This window comes from Drosophila biarmipes, chromosome X (genome assembly GCF_025231255.1).
Source record: "Drosophila biarmipes strain raj3 chromosome X, RU_DBia_V1.1, whole genome shotgun sequence".
NCBI classification, from domain to species: domain Eukaryota; kingdom Metazoa; phylum Arthropoda; class Insecta; order Diptera; family Drosophilidae; genus Drosophila; species Drosophila biarmipes.
The window spans coordinates 8,451,915-8,472,088 of record NC_066611.1 but is presented as its reverse complement, the minus strand read 5'-3'; the positions used below and the strand labels follow the sequence as shown (position 1 = coordinate 8,472,088).

At 40.1% G+C, this 20,174-nt stretch overlaps 1 protein-coding gene across 4 annotated transcripts in view; it reads right to left on the bottom strand.

Moving 5' to 3' along the window:
- LOC108031991 (tyrosine-protein phosphatase 10D) overlaps nucleotides 1–20,174 on the bottom strand; it is a 54,719-nt gene that overhangs the window by 5,270 nt on the left and 29,275 nt on the right. For 2 of the 4 annotated variants that reach the window (XM_050890544.1, XM_050890543.1), the window contains exons 3-9: nucleotides 9,880–10,129; nucleotides 6,951–7,232; nucleotides 6,721–6,768; nucleotides 4,989–5,661; nucleotides 3,819–4,243; nucleotides 3,322–3,753; nucleotides 540–1,937 (exon numbers count right to left, since the gene is read on the bottom strand). In XM_050890544.1, coding sequence (XP_050746501.1) covers nucleotides 540–1,937; nucleotides 3,322–3,753; nucleotides 3,819–4,243; nucleotides 4,989–5,661; nucleotides 6,721–6,768; nucleotides 6,951–7,232; nucleotides 9,880–10,129 — 3,508 coding nt within the window. The remainder of the gene's footprint in view (nucleotides 1–539; nucleotides 1,938–3,321; nucleotides 3,754–3,818; nucleotides 4,244–4,988; nucleotides 5,662–6,720; nucleotides 6,769–6,950; nucleotides 7,233–9,879; nucleotides 10,130–20,174) is intronic. The other 2 variants (XM_017105904.3, XM_017106064.3) reach the window with 1 other exon arrangement.

Here is a 20,174-nt window from a genome sequence, read left to right as displayed (position 1 = left end):
ATGACTTTCTAATAATCATTGCATACTTTAAGACTCCTAAATTTACATTTTAAATACATTTCAGGCCCTTTTGCTTTTCTGGTAAGCCCCACATAACAAAATCCTTAAAAAAAATAAATTATAAAATTTTGTTCTGACCATCCTAGATTTTACGGTTTCTAAATAAGACAAATTAAGTTTTGAACTACGTAAAAATAATACACAAAACTTTGAAAAATAAGCTTTGTTCATAGCTTACCCGGTGAGCTTAGCATTTCTATATATTCACGTATACAATGGAATTTGCAATGTAAGACATAGATAGTAGATATTGAAAAAGGTTTACGTTTAATTTATATTATAAATAGGTTTAGGTACTTAGTAATAAGAAAGTTTATTAGCCCAGATAAATTGAAGTATTTTTTAATATTCATATGATCACTATCATATATTACCTTCCTTTTAAGTAATATTTTTTAGTAGAAACAATCTTCTATTTAGTTTATTTGGTCTATTATTTAAATATTTTAAATATAAGGATGAGGCTTTTTCCCACTCACCTGTCTGAATTGGAAAACTGTAGGCGGTGTCCGTGAACTTGTCCGTTCCGGTGAACGCCCGCACCTTCACCCGGTAAGTGGTGCCCGACTTCAGTGGCCCGTTGCAGTAGCCGATCTTGTGGTTGTCGCAGTTCTCCGTGCCAATGGTGAAGTCCTCCACGGACTGGTTCTCGAACGGGTAGTACGGATCGATGGCCTGGTAGGGCAGCCACACGCTGTACGACTGCACGTCCAGCCAGCTGGGCATCTCCAGGCCGGAGGCGTTCTTGGCATCGTCCTCGGCCACAATGATCGTGTACATGCGCACCTGGCCGTTCTGGTCCGAGAAGTAGTTCTTCCTGAACCGGATCTGGATGGTCGACGAGCTGCGATAGACCTCGGTGGGCACCACCTGGGTGGCGGGGCGTGGTGGCGCCAGGATGGGCATCGTCTGCCGGTACTCCCGCTCCGGCCCGAAACCAATGGCCGTCTTGGCCTGGATCTTGAAGACGTACGTCTCGCCCGGTTTGAGATTCTTGATCACACCAAAGGCCTCCTCCGACTCGAAGTCCTGCATGCCGGCATCCGTGAGATTGTTGATATTCGTGTAGGCTATCGAGAACTGGCGGATCACGCCGTTGGCCTCACTGGAGGGCAGTGACCACTCGAAGTTGATCTCGCTGGGCTGCACATCGGTGGGATGGAATCGCTCCACACGACCCGGCACCGCTTCATTGGTGGTAAAGCTGGCCGAGAGGGGGGAACTGCTCCTCAACACGGAGGATTCGGTGCCCGAGCGAACCACCACGGTGAATGTGTAGTTCCTGTGGGGTCGCAGGTCACTGATCGTGATCTCATTCCTGGTGGTCATGTTCTGGGCCAGCAGATTGTCCGCCGTGAGGTAGGCTATGTCGAAGTCGTTGTACTCGCCCTTGGGCAGATCCCAGCGCAGCGAGATCTCCGTGTCCGTGATGTTGGTGGCATGCAGCTGGGTAATGGGCTCCGGATACAGGCGATCCTGTCGCTGAATGGGCAAGCTGGCCACCCCGCCGCTCACCGTCCACACGGTGATGTTGTACAGCCGGCCGGGCACCAGACCCGTGAACGTCACCTTGCGATCCGTATCGTTGGCCAGCTTCTCCTTGTCCCGGATCTCGGCGTCGCCCAGGGAGAACCGATAGATGTCGAACTTGGACGAGGACTGCGGCGTGGGTGTGTAGCTCAGGGTGATCGTGTCGCGCTCGTCCTCCTTCTCGCCGTTGGCCACCACCACGTCCGACTGGATGAGCGGCATGGTGCGCGGATAGAGGCTGGTGATGCCCGACAGGATGCCATACGACGTCGTCTGTATGTCGAACTTGTACTGCACTCCCGGCATCAACTCGCCGATCAGGACGCGCACGGTCGACAAGTCGTCGGCTATTTGGGGATGAGTCACAGAAGCAGAAGGGGAAGGGTTAGAGTAGAGCAGGAGAAGCTTCAGAAGATTGCAGTCGAAGGGGAAATGGTTAAGAGGTGTTCTTTTCTAAGGAAAACGATTGTCTAATACAACAGGAAGTAAGGGAAGCGTGATGAAATCGGGAAAGGAATCTGAGAGATAACTAGAGGTTATAAGGGTCAGTTTCTCGAGTGCCAGTTAAAATTTCTTGGACAAATATAGACCCTGTAAGCTCAACTTTGGATGGACTCCAAATCAAAAAACTAAAACAATGTTCTAGTCTTGGACACAAGCAAAGGAGTCGAGGAAACCGCTTTGCTTTAACGACCACTTTATCGGATAGATAGCGATCGGAGACTTTGACAGTGACTCGAGAGACTGACCCTCATTCAATCATATTTTACAAAATATTTTTAGACAGAGGTAAGTATATTTATTAAAAATGAGAATGCAGTATACAAAGTAAAAATAATAGTTGGGAATATTATCATGATAAGGAATACAAGTTGAGCAACTACTGCCTATGATTAAAGTAGAAATAGTTCTCTAGGTGCTGATGATTGCAAATAAAATATAAGGGCTATCTATTTGTAAGGAACTGATCAAAGTTTCAATAGGTCTAACACGAATCGGATTATTGTTTTGAGCAAGAATAGAAGCAAACTTCGGCAAGCCAAAGTTGATGTACCCTTTCAGCTTAAACCAAATCATGCAATTGTATCATGCATATATTAGAGAAACCCTTCGTATGACACCTATATGAAATTATGTTCCGGTTCTTACATAAAAAAGAAGAGAATATAATTATTTTATATTATATTTTCGATTATTTGATATAGTTGTATAAATGGGCAGACGGACAAACAGACGGACGGACAAAACAAAGGGACAGATAAACGGACAAAACAAACGGACAGACAAGCGGACAGACGGACATGGCTAGATCGCTTAGTACTTTGCTTTAAAAGGTCGGTTAGGTCTCACTCCCTGAGTTGCAAACATCTAAAATCTTTAAACATTCGAAAAGGGTATAATTGGTAATAAAGATAGAACAGAGATCTTAAGTAAACGCTTAACTAGATGCTAAAATGTAAGTTGTATCGACTCAGGGTAAAGTATTTCCAAAGTATTTCCAAAAGAAGGAGTCCCAGTCTATAATACGAGAGAATGAGTTTACAAAATTGCGAAACGGAATTTAGGGTTTAATAAACCAAGTTCGAGAATGGACAGGAAGATTTTAGAAATTTTAGAAAAGTTCCAGAACGAAAGGTGGAGGAGGAATTTCGGGTGGAGGGATGCGAGAGTGGTTCCGGTTTAAATTCAGGTTCCGAGAAGGCTCCAACAATCGATCGATAGCAAACTCACCCGACTTGTTCTCGGAGACGTTCTTGGTCTGGGCACGTCCGGGATTGTCGCTGGGCCACCACTTGAGGATGTACGACTCCACCCGGCCCTCCGGCTTGGGCCACTCCAGCGTGATGTTCCGCGAGTCCACCAGCTGGATGATGTTCGACACCGGATTCGGCGGCACCGTGGTGTTCACCTCCTGGGGCACGGGACTCTCCACGCCGAAGCTGACCGTGTTCACCTGGATGGTGTACTTCTCGCCCTTGGTCATGTCGGTGATGTCCGCCTCCGTGGATCGAACGCTGGGCAGGCGCACCCACTGCTGTTCACTGTCCGTCCTATACCGGATGGAGTACTCTGTGAATTCACCGCTCTCCGGCGGAGACCAGTGGACCAGGACAGAGTTGCTGCGCACCGTCTCGATGGTCATGTTGCGTGGAGGATTGGGATCTGAAGAGGGGGACATTTATATAATTTATATGGTACAAAACAAGAATCACCATCGGTAGACTTACAAACTGCCTGGAAATAGGCATGCGGCTCGCTCCTCAAATCGTGGCTGACCGCAAAGACCTTGAGTTCATAGCCAGCTCCTGGCTGGAGGTTCTTGATCACCAGACGCGACTCCTTGGTCTTTTGGGTGCGCAAGTCACTGGTTCCGTTCCGCGAGTACAGCACCTCATATTGCTCCTGCTTGGAGTTGACGTCGCTCTTCCAGCTGATGTTCAGGCCCATCCTGATGCTCTTCAGGTCTTCAATAATGGGCGACGAGGGGCGGGTGACCACGAAGATGCTGGTTTCGTTGGATTCCATCTTTTTGGAGACGGCCTGCACGGATAGCGAGTAATTACGGCCAGGTAGGAGGCTCTCCAGCGTGAAGCGAGTCCGATCCGTGGTCAGGGTGCTGGTGTCTCCGTTGAATGTCTCCAATTCATGGTATCTGTAAGAGTATTGGATCAGTTACAATTGCGTAATAGCTAGAAAATGTATAAACTTATTTATCCTCCGGTTAAGTAAAATTTAACTCAATCAGTTCTGGTAACTGAAGACTACGAAAGTTTTATGAAAAGGGTGATTAGTATTCGACAAAAACTAACAACAGAGAAAATTTTTTAACTCTACAGGACTCACAATGAGTTTCATTTACTCTTCCTTCGGTTAAGCGTAACCTAAGGTTATATTATAATATTAGAAATTTAACAATTCTGAAAAACTTATAAAAAAAAGAATATTAATAAAATATCTTCCTTAAATTTAATAAAAAAGTATATTCTGTTGAGAGAGTTATCAGCTCTGGTTAGGTGGTTAGCTTTCATTTTTAAAGTAAGAGTTAAAATAAAGTTTTTAAAAGTATTATCAAAAGAAGGAGACTCAGCCTTATCTACGGGAGAATGAGTTTATAAAATTGGCAATTAAAAAGAGCCAAGTTTATTGCTGTACAATATTGAAATTAAGTTTGAATAACTCTTCCTCTGGTTAAGCGTAACCTAAGGTTATACCTTTAGCCTTAAACATTTTGAAATTAATCTGTTAGAAACAATTATAAAGCCGTGTATCAAAGTGAGTATAAAGCATACGGCTTTAGTTTAATAAAAAGTAAAATCAGATTAACTCTCCTAGCTTCGGTTAGAGTAGGTTATAAGTAACGGTTAGCTGCGTTCTTCCGCCACTCAATCGATACTCACACAATGCGGTACTCATCCTGCGTGCTGGCCGGATCCGCCTCCCAGGTGATGACCATAGTGTTGGTCTTGTCATCGTTGATGCTCCGCAGATTGCGCACGGGCAGGGGTCGCAGGGTGACGTCCGCGGTGGCTGGCCACGAGGTGACCTTGCCGGACACCGTCTTCACGATCACATTGAACGTCTTGCCCGGCTCGGCGATGTCGCGGAAGTCGAAGAAGGCCACCGGCTCGTTGCTCCGCGGCACGGTGGACTGGCGTCGGGTGGTGGCCACCGAGACCTGGTACTTGTCGAACTCGGAGACGCCCTTGGGCGCCTCCCAGAGCACCCGGAACGAGTTCGATGTAATGAAGTCCCGGTCGAAGGTCACGTTCAGCGGTCGCAACGGCACCGTGCGGTATTGGGCAGTCGTTGGCAGGGAGATCTCGTCCTCGGACATCGTCTGCACGGATATGTTGTAGGCCCTGCCGGGCACCAGGCCCTTGAAGGCAGCCTGCGCCGGCCCGGGTGGCTCGCCCTCCTTCTCCACATAGAGCACACTGTCGTTGGCATCCGGCGGCTCAATGGACACCTTGTAGTGCGTGTAAATGCCCGCCGGATATGGCGGCTGCCACAGGACCAGCAGTGTTGTCTCATTTCGGAACCAGACGATGAATTTCCCCGGAGTGTTGGGCTCTGCGGATGGGGGATTGCGAAGTGCGGAGGACGGATGTCGGTTGGCAGACGGAGAAACAGAGAAGTGGCATTGCGTTAGTTGCGGTCACCTTTGCAATTTTTCGGAGTCGGAGTTTCAGTACTTTGGGGGCGGGGTTAGAGGTTGTGGTTAGAGGTGGGGGTTAGAGGTGTGTATGTGCTAGTTAGAGATTCTTTGGCACAGTGTTCCCACACCAAATGCATTTTATTTTCTAAGGTATTAGAGCTATAAACAAATCTGAATAGATGGGTTTACATGTTTTGGTAGGAATCAGGATTTCTGAGTTATTTAATTTGGGTTAAAATGTGTTTATGTATAAGTTTATGCTTAAATGAAGTGGCTAAAAATATACATATGTAAAAAAATAAAAATATATACTCAAATAAATAAACGATCTATTTATTTATTTAATTATTCACTTGGAAAAAGATAATTAATATTTATCCAAACTGAAAAGAAGAACCAAAGCCCGTGCGTTGCATTCACAAAGTGACCACTGTTATTTTGTGATTTGGTTGCTTTGCTGTGGCTGGACATGCACATTGTTTTTCAGATGGGGAAAAGTGTGGGAAAAAGGGGAAAAGCCTCCGCCATATCTGGTTGGGGAGAAAGTGCACTGCGGTTGGCAATTGTCGGATCAAAAATGAATTTTGGAATGCAATTTTGGCCTGTAGCCTGTGCAAAGGAGGTGGTTTGAGTCAGTTTTAGTGCTAGGTACACAGAGAAAAAATGTTCAGTATTTTTTTTAATAAATAAAAATAATACAACAATATGTAACTGACCAAACTGGATTTATGCAATTGAAATGTAAAGATAATATTGCTTACTGATTTTTGAAACTGTTTACATTAAATAATAAAATAAATAAATTTTTTATATACACTTGAATTAATAAATAAATGTTTTATATATATGGTTAGCTATGATTTTCCCTGCGAACTCAACACTTTTGGTCTGTAAGTTCCAAGCAAATGACTACGTTTAGGGTTAGGATTGCGGAAAGGGATTACTTGCGATAGGAAGACGAGCTTAGATATTACCTCTCAGGATCTTAATGTCCAGCAACTCTTTATGCCGCGTCCTTCGACCTTTGTTGTTAATTAAAGTCGTATTTTGTGTGGTTTTGTTTTTGGTTTTAGTCACAATGAAAGCGGGAGACAAAGAAGTTAAGCAAGTTTAGTTACCATCACCGAGTAGAACAAATAGTTTGCAGTGTAATGACTGGGATTATATGGGCTGTGTTCTGTGGACTGGACACTCGGGGACTCACTTGTGGTGAAGTTGCGACTCGTGTAGGCCACCGACTCCTTGCCGTCGTAGATGGTGTACGCCTGCACCTGGTAGGTGGCTCCCGGGGTCAGCTCCTTGACGCTGTGCTGGAATGTGTTGTCGTTCACCTGGAAGGTGCGGTTGTAGCTGCTCGAGGCCTCCGACAGGCCCAGCACCTTGATCTTGAAGGCCGTGTAGCTGCCCTGGGTGGGCGGGGACCACAGGATGATGGCGTTCTTGCCGCTGCGCACCTGGACGGAGAGGTTCGACGGCGGATCGGGAGCTGCAAAGCGATTGAAAGCAGTTTAGTTAGTATACATTTAAGATCTCATATCAGGATTACAATGCTAACTTACATATATATCACGAATCAAAGGATTATGTCATGTATAATAACTACTATTACCTGGCTTTTATGATTTTAATGACAAAATGCGAAGGTCCCTCAAACTGTTGGTTTACATTCCAGTGTTTAAAAATACCACTGGAAAGCCTACTTATATTATATCTCTAACCCTTAGGGAATTTATTTGAAATATTCCATTCATTAAATTTATTAAAATACAAACTAAATACAATTAATCAATATACTCTAAAGAAGAATGATTATATTGATTGATTGTATTTCCATAGCAGTGTTAAAAAATACCACTTCCTTTCCAGTGTTAAAAACACCACATGAAAGCCCACTCATATTATAGCTCTAACCCTTCGTGATGCACATTTATCCGTAATATTCAGTTTTTCAATATAAATAAATACAATATAAATACAAGTAATAAATGAAATCCCTAAAATCTATGGTTCCTTTCCAGTGTTGAAAAATACCACTTCAGAACCTAATCGGAACAATTTCATCCATTAAAAATTCTTTGTATAGAAAATTGAATAAAAATAAGGTGAATATATATTTTTAATTTATTGAGAGATATTCTCTTTTGTTAACATTCTATCCAGAGACATGTGTGTCCTTTTTCCAGTATTTTACCGTCCATTTGTTTGCCTTGCAATTTGAGAAGCCTTTGAAAACTTTTACGAAGGAAACCCCAACTACTCCCTATTTAAAATAGTTAGAAATTAAAGATTAAGGATTACCAGCTGGTGATACTTGGCCTTGTCCTCGAAATGGCTTCCATCTAATTGCCTTTTCCTGTTGTATGTTTGACAAAAACCAAACGAGACATGCCATCGAGGAAACCGAATACGAGTTGCAAGTGCCACAAATTGCTAATTGCAGTTCGATATTTCCCATTCCCGTTCTCGTCAAATGCTTGTAAGCTGGCTAATGAGCAAATCGCACTAAGTAACGAAATCAATCAGACAGGCGAACAAGAACAGGAAGGCGGATGGGGGCAAGTACTTACTACACAACATGGACGAAAGTTTGTTGATTGAAGTTTGGGAGCTTGGAGAATGGCTACACTCACACAAAAATCCTTTCTAAATGTTAGAAAAACAACACCAGGCTAAGGAGAACACTTTAAATAGGAGTCCAAACTACTAATTTACTATATTGGTTATTTTAAATATAGTAAATTTAAGATCCTTTCGCAGGGTTACTATGCTAACTATAGGTATATCAAACATATACCATAATAAATGGATGGAGTCATGGTCAACCATGTTTTCATGAATATATGGTTTAAAGTGAACTAGCTACAAATATTTAAGACTACAGATAAATAAAATACATTTTTTTATAATCTAATATTTATGAAGGATAAGGTATATAAATGGATGATTTAATAGCTTGTTTAAAGAACAAGAAATAGAACAATTAAATTATTTTTTCTAGGTGTTTTCCTAAACTTCCACAACTGTACAGAGGGTGAAAACTCGAGCAACACCTGTGAAAGTCCGACCAAAAAGGGGGGATGATAAGGGAGTGGGAGTTAAGAGGGAAAGAGGGCCTTGAGTGCCAAGCCTATAAATTACCCAAGGGTCTCCTTTCGGCTTAAATGGAGAAAACTCATGGGGGAACAGAGGGGCAAAAAATGTGATAACGCTTGTAACATTGGTCGGGTTTACTGCTCACAGCAATGAGGAAAATGCAGTTAACTTATTATTGCCAACGCATTTTCAAGAAATTCCGCAAAAAGCACTCTTCCCCTTTTTTATCTTTTACTGCTGTTTTTGCACAATAAAAACAAAGCTGCTCAGCTGAAGAAAGTGCACAAAAATTTCAAGTTATCGCCGCCGATTGACAGCGAAAATAAAACACAATACAAAAATAGCAAAAGCAACATAAAAACAGAGACAAAGCCCAAACCAAACCAGTCGCAGTAACCACTTTTACTCAAAACAGGCTGGGTTTTTGCGGGTGAAAGGGAGACTACAGTAGATATCGATTAGCGATCAGTGATACATACACACCCAAGTGGTATAGTGCCCTAATCTCTGAGTATGGGGATCCGCATTCCCAGACAAGTACATCTTTTATAAGGCAAACCCAATCCTAACTCTACTCGAGATGCAAATAATGTTTATTTGAGGCCTAATTGTATTTGCAGAACTGTGTTCTTATTCAAATCATTTAAAAGCTTAACAACTTTTAGAAAGTGATATGATATGATATATGAAATGATACATAAGTTATGTTATACTTTTAAAACATTCCCATGGGTTATTTCATTTTTAATCTATTAATTTTTTGCATGTTACAAGAAATTACAATCTAACCACAGACATTTTTACTAAAATACACATATTTGTGTGTTGTCAAGAAACTCTTGAAAAAAACACATCAAACAATAATTTTTTACGTGAGTTATAGGCTTAAAATAAAATCGAAATGGGCCTGGTCAACAGTGCGTATGAGCAATATATAGTTAAGAGCCCTACTGCATGGTCCATAGAACTCTCTTGTGTTTGGGGCTGAAGTTCTGAATACTTTTTTCCAATTAGCTTATTATTTTTCGATTACCCCTCACCTGTTGTTATCGTCACCGTCCAGGTGAGCCAGTCGTGGTGCGTGAAGTTCGTGTAGTACAGCCAGAAGTTGTATTTGGTGCCGGGCAGGGCGCGGGAGAATTGGATCTCATCGCCGATTTCCCGGGAGGCAATCGTTGTGTTGGGCTCCGGATAGCCGAAGGGCGGACTGTAGTCCAAGCGATACGAGGCCCCATCGTCCAGGCCGGGATTGTTGGGTATGCTTATGGCTAGATCTGCACATCGAACGTCCTGTAAGTGGGGAACAAATGAGATTGATAATTAGAAACTGTGAACTATATATTATAAAAATCTCTATGCCAGTATATTATACAGTATACCTATATTTATAATAAATATCTTCATTAAGAGATACTTTAATAGCGTATCACAGCTTAAACTTTAAAGTTTATCTATTATAAGTGGGTAATTTCATAAGGCAACCATTTACCTAATTTGTCTCCTTTGCGCTTACAATTTTTAATAATTTAATAATATTCCGCTTGGCCATTATCCCTTTTGTTTACTGCGTTGCTACGTTCTCCCCATTTAAAGTTTACTCTCTGTCATTTTCAGTTATCACAAAAAGTGCAATGACATTACAGCAACAATACCTGCAGCAAAAACAACAAGGACAACAGCGAGGCAAACAAAAAGTAACGCGAGTGACAATTAAATGGCACATGATGATGATGATGATGCTGATGCAGATAGAGATGGAGCTACCGATGCAGATGCAGATACAGATACAGATGAGACGGCATGAGCGGGTGTTGACGGTAGGGATGTCTGTTGTCCTTGTTGCACGGCCCATTTGCACAGGGAGAAAAGCTTGAGATAGTTTCTAATTCAGAATATGACGAAATTCTTTGGCGATATCAAATCAGTAGTGAATATCCATAAAAGTATGCATTATTATTTTGCAACACAAAAATTATAGCCAAAGTAGTACTTGTTTTTAATAATGTCAGGAAAAGTATTTGCAAAAGGAGGGGGTTTTGACCATGTGTACTAATATGAGAAATCTTTTTCGTAAAATATTAAACAATGCATTTTAAACCACTAATTTTAAGTTTTGTGGAAGGAAAGTATTTTGTCTAAAATATATCGTTTTGCAACACTATAAACAAAGCATTTTTCTAAAATAACTATTTTTCAACACTATTATGACAACAAGTTCTGTGAAAACAATGTTTTCTCTATTTTCAACACTATATATTATGACACCAAGTATGTTTTATAAACTAAATTCCCAAAAAAACTTCAAAAATTGTACAATATCTTACTTAGCAATTTACATATTTTGGAAATTAATAATATTATTTTTTTAACATTTCTGATTTTCTGCCAGTGTAACTACCGGCGCCTCTGCCGCTGTCTGCTGGTGCCAGACGCCAAATATTAACACCGCAAACAATGAGCTCTGCTGGCGCCCACTCCCGTTCGAGCAGCCCCTCGCAGGACTCGTCGATCCCCCTCGAAACTGCCGCGAAAATGAGGCAAACAAAAAAAGCAGAGGGAATAATGGATTTGGCTAGCGAAGGGACACAGATGCTGCCACACATCCCGACGGGCGGCGGACGGAAAACAGGACTACGGCACATTAAAGGATTAAAATGACGGAAATGCAGTCGCCGTCGCTGGAGGTGTGGCTTAAATCTAGACTGCGGGTCCAGTAATGCCGGGCATTAAAATGAGACACTTGTGCACTTCATGAAATGTGGTTCAACTTTTGTGCGAAAAAAATATATTTAGAACATTTTGCAGTCAAGAGGAACTGCCTCCAAAAGGGGGGACTTAGTCCTTAAACTCCCCAAAGAAGTGCGATGCCTATAACATTTAGAAAATAAAATTTAAAAATTAAATGAATTAAATTTTTCAATTTTATTGTTAAAGTTAGAGTTATTGAAAATGAAATAGTAGAAAAAATTGATTAAAATTCCCGATATACCAAATTACTATTATTTTTTATGGCACTCTCAAGGTAGTCCTTCCTTTCTTACACCAAACCATTAAAAGTACTTACCTTAGTTATTACCATCCCATCCCAAAGTTATTAAACTCACTTTACAGCAGTTATTACTGGTCTATCATTACTATCCCCAACCGCTTGACGTTTTTCGAACCACTCAATTTTAACGCTCAATTAGAGAAATGGAAATCAACGAAACCCCTGGTTATCCTCAATTTGAGCCGAAACTATCAATTTCTCCCGGGTGGTTGTTCAAACTTCTGTAATTTCATTTGGCAGCAATTCAATTCCATCAAATTGCAGGGCTTCCTTTTATTTTTCACCGGAGGCGTGACTGTTCAAATGTTTTCAAATGTGTTCAAATGGCCGCCCGGAAAGTTGGTAAAAAAAAAACAAGAGCAAGTTGACCATCAAACTGAAAGCGTTTTAACACAAAAAGAAAAAGCATAATTCAAACAGGCACACTCACACAAAATGGCTCCAACAAAATGGCGCCGGGAAGCGGATAAAAATAAAGTTCCTCAACTTGTTGGCTTGATTGATGCCTTTGGCCGGCCCATAAAAAGCGCCATTTAAGCCAAGTTTATGCGCACAACTGGCCAGAACTTCATGATCTTCTGCACTTACTTTCGAGCACATTCTTACAAAGTGTTCTTTATTATCGGGGGGAGAATTCACTGTGAAAAAATCACTGAACTCAAAAAATAAGAAATGAGTTATGAAACTGTAAAGATCTAGCTATCTGACCTTCTCGTTTGAGTTGAAAAAGTTCTTAATAATTGTGAATTTTCTTAAATCAAGTTAAATTTACATTGTAAACTGTGGACAGTATTTTAGTAGTGTGGCATAAACTCAATTAAACTTGTCTCCTTGTCTTTAGACGATTTTCAAGAACGTTTTTTCTTAATTCAAGAACAATGTGATTATATTTTCCTCTCTAAGTCATAAAGAGTTCATAAAATGCTATGCAAAATTTTGTTATTTATTTGTAATGTTAAAAAAATATTTAGACTAGCTATTTAAAATGTACCCTCGAGTAAGAATGAAATTCAAAGGGCTGACTGTTCGCACCATTATTTCATTATTTCAGTGTTCTAAGACCCAAAATGTTCCCAGGCTAATCGCAAATTCCAGGGACACATAAACCAGTAGAACGTGCGAAACATCAGCGGCGCATGCAAACTTAGCTCGATGGCAATTTTAACCCCCACTTCGGATTGCCATTTAGCAAAAAGCATTGTCAACCTGTTTGATTTGACAGCGATTTATCCTCTTTTTATTTTTTGCAAAGCTGCTTTTAAGCGAGCACTTTAGAGCACACCATGCCAATGCATACGGAATGGAGTTTGCCAATTACTGTCGTCACTCACTCAATCAATCAGTCAAACAATCAATTATTTATTATTTACCCACCCCAGGCGGCTTACTTGCAATATTTTCACAACACGTTTTTCGCCAGAAAACTAAAGTAAAGTAAGGTAAAAAGCGAAATAAATTCAATTGCAATTTGCGCTGCGCTTTCGCTTCGAAATCGAAATGAAATGTTGGCCAGCAGCTCCAAAAACGGCCGTGTTGTGGCCCGCTTTTACCCCCTCGAAGCCCCGTATTACCCCTTTTTGGTGGGCGCCTAGCTGTAACTCGCTTGCATAATTGAATACTTTTTGTCGAGCTTCTTGTTTTCCTTTCTTCATTTCGCTTTTTCGAGTCGTGCGTCTGCTGCTGGCGTTTTCTTTTCTCTTCTTTCTGGCCATTACATGAGCTTCACAGCTACCATGGCCCATTAGTCATTAGCCAAGTTAATGATGATGGTGTGAAACAGAGCTGAGTTTTTCTACATCTTTTTCGTTAAAATTAAAGAAGGTTAATGTGAAGTTCTCAATAAAAGAAAAGATTTCACAATTAGGCAGGGCATCTAAGGGATTTTCCAAATTTCCATAGGTTTTCCAAGTTTAGAATCCAGTTTTAAACACAGTTACATTTAAGTTTACCCAATGTTCATCATTAGTAACGAAATGGTTTTAGTAAACTAAAAAAAGCACTTTAGTATTTTACTGGTTTTCACCAGTTGGGAATTATAGCACACAAGTGATGGAATGGAAAAACCCCTCTAGCGGGAAACACGCCAAGCAAACATTTAGCAGGAAACACTCTAAGCGAACACCACTCCAGCTAATGGTAACATTAATGATGATGATGGTACATTTGTTGATGATTACCAACGCATAGTGTGTCAGTCTGGTCACATTATGCAATTAAATATTCGCCGCGCATACTTCATTGAAGAAGTGTACACAGATGCAGATACATACGAGATATAATACATAATATACCCACACGGATTCGTTGCGGTTTCGTTTCATTTAAATGCTCAATTTACACTTCGCATTATTCGCACATGAGTTTTCGCTGGCGGTTTTTATTTGTTTTGCAATTGCTCGGGCACAAACCATTTGAGTTAATTTAACCACACCCAAGCCAATCCACTCCTCTCATGCCGATGCCACGCTTTGTGACTCACATTTTTTGGGCTTAAGCCAAAGCCACCGCATTTGTGCAGAAAAGTACAACGAAAAAATAACAATAATATGAAATTGATGGCAATTAACAATGAGTCGAAAACCTTCGATTCTGCTGCTTAAACCCTAGGCCAGACAAGGTCGAGATGGTGATTTCGCGTGGTTTTATGGCCAAGGCTTCGAAAACATCCGAGATTACCAAGGAGTTTGGTAGAAACGCACAAGCCTAACATACGAAATGGCAAGCTTCGAGTTTTTATTTACCTTTCAATGAGATATTTTATGACAAATTGGGGGTTATCTTAGCTTTGGACGCAGCTATTATTATTTGGTTCACATAGTGCATAGCTCTCTTTTTTTACCCAAGGAAAAATACAATTTTTCCCGCATTTAAATAATATTTATTCGGCATGTTGTTCTTTCTGTGATTTGTTTGTGCGCGCTTTTCAGCCGTGAGCCACTAAAGAAACATGAACTTCAACTTTTGCCGTCGTCGGCGCTGTCGCTGTCGCAACTGCTGATGCAGACCGGCCAAGGCAAACAAAGGCCAAGAGCAAACAATCAAACGGACAAACAAATGCAGAGCAAACATTGCGAGCGGGGCAAACAGGCAAACAAACAAACGGTGCCAGCAACAACGCAGCATCGGGCGGGTTTCATTTAAATAATTAAGCGCAGTAGCCAAACGGTCGGGCTAACAGGTCCTAAACCGTAATAGCCAAGGGTTGTGGGTTCGGTTTGGGGGACCAAATGGAGCTTGGGGCTTTAACCGGTTCAAAGTTTGTACAATGAATTGTTTCTACTGTCTCCGGCAGCTCATCCGAGATTAGTTTTCAAGTTGGCCACCAAAAGATTGAGAAAAGTTTTTGAAAACATAACCGACAAACGAAGCACTTTTTTATTCAAAAACATCTATTTTTAACCGGTTCACGATGCAGAGTCTTTTATAGTTGTTGTTTTACTCCGTTTACAAAAAACTAAGCATTAAACTTAACCAGCAAATTAATTTAAAAAAGTTTTGGAAAACACTTCAAAACCATATACTTCGAATCGGTTCATGCTTCTGGCTCAAAATGCAGCTTCTTCTTTTTAACCGGTTCATACAAAATGATCATTTTGAATCGGTTCACGACACAGATCTAAAAAATCACATATTTATAATATATAATTGTTTTTAATGTCTCCGGGTATTAAAACTAAGCTTTAAAGTTAGCCAGCAAAATACAAAATTACAAAAATTTTTAATCGACAGACGAAGTATCAGTATTCAAAACTTTCTACTTCAAATCGGTTCAGCATGCAGCCTCAAAATGCTTGATTCCCAAACTATTTAAAGTAGGTACGATTATTATATGCACATATAACATACTTTTCGCATTAGTACCGCAACCCGACCTGAAATGTGGTCCGAATAGTCTTAGGCAACAATATGGTCGTAAATTGCATTTCAAAGTCTGAGAAAAGATACGTACTCCCATGAGTCGGGGACTAGAATTTTACCTCAAACATCAGACATTCAGGCGGGGGGCGAAAGAGAAAGCCAGAGATGGGAAATTACGGGCTCACAAGTTAAAAGTTCAACGTCATCTCAGGTGGGACAGCCTATGAATAAAAGAAGTCCGCAAGAAAGCCAAGACCAGAAGCAACAATAAGTAGAACAATGGCAATATGAAGAGCACAATGCCAGCGAGAACCGAATAAAGAAAAGCTGGACATTTTCCAGAGATAAGCGAGCCCAACAAAACAAATGGGGCACATTTTTTTATAGTGCTGCACTTTTGAGGATAACTGGAGGTAAACACTCGTCCTGGAATTTATGTGCCAGTCTCCCGTTTGCTATTCTGCTGGGAAAATAACTCAATGTTGTCTTCTCTCTTTATTTGGATACCTACTTTAAAATGTTTATCTATCACTTAAACGAAGTCATCTATAAAATTGTGTATTTACGGAATGCTAGTAGGGGAAATGGTTGATGTATTTTAAAAATGTATTGTATATATACCTACGTAAAAACAAAAATTGTAAGATATAAAGGAGGATGTTTTATATGTTTCCATTCCTGCAAATGACCACATTTAATATGGCAAGGTCACACTGAGATTTTGGGTAAAGTTATGATTCTTAATGAGGAAAGGTCACACCATGAGTTTTGTTTGAAGCTTAAAGATTATCTGTCTTACTATGAATATTACGAATATTTTAAACCAATTATTCACCTGCTATCAGTGTCTCGCACTTTGTATCGTTCCTGTATCTCACCCTGCACTGAACTGTAGAACCTGTACCCATACCCCATCCGGCTCCACGAATATCTGAGCACTTGACTTGTCTATGAGTTGCATTGGTTGCTCGGCTACCTGACCAAAAGGCAAAAGCGCAATTAGCATAAAGTGCTCTACTCTGGGTGTCGTGCTTGTTCGTGCCTCTGACAGTTGTGCCTGGCGGTGGGCAGTGGCTTGGCGAAAGGGGGTTTCTGGGGATACTTTTGAAAATATCAGGAAATCGAAATAGTTTTTAAAATATTACTTGAATTTCATGTTTTTTTTTTCAAATATATCATGGTGTCAGTAATCTTGATAAAGTATGTATTATAATCACAACATTAAGTTTATGAAGAGGTAAGTAGTTCTAATTTTACTTTCACTATACATTATATATATAATATATAGTGATACTATATATAAAAATACTAAAAAATTTTTTAAAAAGCATGATATCTTTAGATATATATTAAGAAATTGTATGGTAGAGAGTGGCCTTTCTAAAACTTCTTCTTGGGTTCGCAGCCCCCTTCAGAATATCGCCTACGCCCCTGGATGTACATAGTAGCCGTTGTAGTTGCAACTAGTTCTTACTTATTGCTGTTGCTGTAGTTGAAGTGTGAAAAGTTGGCGGTTGAATTGCAGGTTCCAGGCGAAAGGTGGAAGAAAGACGGGAAGGAACGGGCTGGAAGGTAGATGGGCAGATGGGAGGTCAAAGCAAAAGACTCAACAATAAAGTGAGTAAGTGGGCGTGGCGGAGAAGGGAGGTGCGGCATATGCACAAGCTGTCTGCTCATTGCGTGTCTACACATAAAAAACAGGTCTCGACGTTTTTATGATCGATTGTTTGTCATTTGTTTGGGTTGGGCCTAAAAAGCAAAAGCAGTGGTTGTAATTAAAGTAACAGATCAAGGTTGCAGATCATTATACTGAGACTTTCTTATTTCATTGGAATTTCATCGTACAAATTTGAAAACAAATAACTATTATATCTTGAATTTTGTCTTTGTATTGTTTTATTTTTAGAAATCTTATTTTATTGGAATTTTATCTCAAATGTTTGGAAGGAAGATACTTCTGTATCTCAAATATTGTGCCTAAAAAATGTCTTGAAAAATTAGGTTTTTGCTCTGTTATATTTTTTAAAAATCCCAAAAAATAGGTGTTATTTAAGAAATTTGTATAATATTTTTTTAGAATTCTTAGTGTACTCTTTCTCTGCACTCTCCCACCTCAATTGCCTCAATTTATGTTCATTTGTTGCTTCGCCTCCATCTTTTCCCCCAGAAATTGCCATTCATTGCACGTCTCGCTTTTTGGATATGCTTTTGTTTTCAGTTGCTTTTCTTTTCCATTTCCCCTGCTGGAATGCCTTTTCTGCGGCTTGGTGCCCTGAGCCGGGCTCAGTTCAGTTGAGCGGCTATTCAAATCGCTTAGGACCGCCCCACCCCCCTTTCACCTTTCCTTCATTGGTTAATATGCGTGACTAGAATTGCTCGTTTGTTTGTTGTGCCTGTTGTCATAACAGCGCTAGTTATCAGTTTATCAGCATTATCCGCAACTTTAATAACTGACAACGAAAGCAGGAAGCCCAAATTGAAGCGAAATTGTCTGCCAGTCGAGACTGGAGGTGGCAGTCGGGCGGCGTGCGACATCTCATGAGTTCAACCAATCATTATATGCCGCCTGCGACTTCCGCTTCAGGTTCTTAAGATGTCTGGAACGTTATGTTACTTGTGGTTTGCATTTCCGAAAACTATCATCTTACTTTATTATCCTTTCCTCAATCCAAAAAAAATATTATATTTTACCACGATAAGATCGAAATTTATCTTAACATGTCTGGTTTTGTCCAAATCTTTCGTTGCTTTTAACCTCAGGTTAAAAATTCTTGCCTAAAATCATTCGACAAAATTATTTTAGTTCACGATATGGTCGAATGTTGAAAAAACCAATGTTCTATATATTATATAAATTATATTTTTAATACATAACCCTTGAATCAATTCAAAAAATATTATTATACTTGATATGATAGGAATTTAACTGAAGATATCTGGAAAGTTTTGTGACTTGTGGTTTGAATTTCCAAAATTAAGCTTAGCTATAAAAATTTGTCATATATTTTTAACAAAACAAATATATTTATATTTTACCACTACATGATCAAAATGCATCTTATCTTTAAAAATAAGAGAACTATTATTATAAGTGAACTATATAAGAATCTCAATTCAAACAATACATATTTATTTAAAATTTATTTTTCCCAGTTTCCCTTATAAAACCAAATTGCTCTTAAACTTTATTTCCCCCTCCCTTCCGCCACTTTGAGTGGTCAATTTCGCAATTACAAAACGATTTCGATGGCAGACGGCAATCAACAAATGTCCCAAAGGAACCTCAAAGCCAAAAGCCTCGTCGGTGGTCAGGGGAAGTGTCTAAGTAGCTTCGGATCCGGGTCCCGCTCCCCTTCCCATTTTCCATTTTCCATTTGCACTGAAGATGCCCAAAGGTATAGAAAAGTATTTTGTGAATGGCTCAGCCATAAAGCACAGACAGACAGCGAAAGGACAGCATTTGTGGAGTGGGTGACTCGCCTTGAGTTAGGCTCTCCGGCAAAAGGATATACATATGAACGTATTTGTGCACTGAGAGAAATTATTTATGAATTATTGAAAAAATATTGCAGAGTTCATAAATTGTCATTGTCATTGTCATGGCTTTTTCGCATTAACTAAAGTTTTTCTACTTATTCGTTTTATATAGTTTGTACTTTACAACATTTTGTATATTTAACCAAAGGTTACTTCATTTTTAAAATCTTTTTGCTTTTTTGTAATAACCTTGGTACTTAAACATTATTTACGTCTAACATATACTAGCAACTCACTTTTTAAAATCGGTTACGTCATAACTATAGTACTTATAAGTATTTAAAACTTTTCTAAATTGCACAATTAACCTAGGGTTAGATAATTTTTAAAATTTTTACGGATTTTATGTATTATTTTATACTCAATACTTAAAAATGATTCAATGCCTAACATTTGTTAGGAATTTGTTATTAGAAAACACTCTAGGCCCGACTAGTTGTCCAAATCTTTCCTTTGCTTTTAACCTCAGGTTAAAAATATTTGCCCTTCGAACTTAAGTTTGCAGTTGTGTTGACCTTTTTCATAGTGTAAAAAGCACCAACACAATGACTGACTTGGTTAGCCTGGCTCGAAGCAAACTACAGTTTGCCTTTTGCTTTTGACCAGGCAATTTACCAATGAAACTTTTGCACTGTTGACATGTGTATGCCGGCATGGGTGTGTGTGTGGAAGTTAGAAACTTGCAGACAAAGTGGAACGGGGGATAAAGCAGGGTCAGAGAGAGAGAGAGAGGGAGGGAGAGGAGGAAAAGGCGAAGTAGCGCAGTAAGAGAATTTATTAGTTGCCTTTCATGGCAAATATTGTGACAAATGGGCATATAAAAGGAGCCAAAGGTGCCGGGAAAAGTGGGTGGGTGGGGGTGGCACAGGCATGGGCGGAAAATAGGAGCCC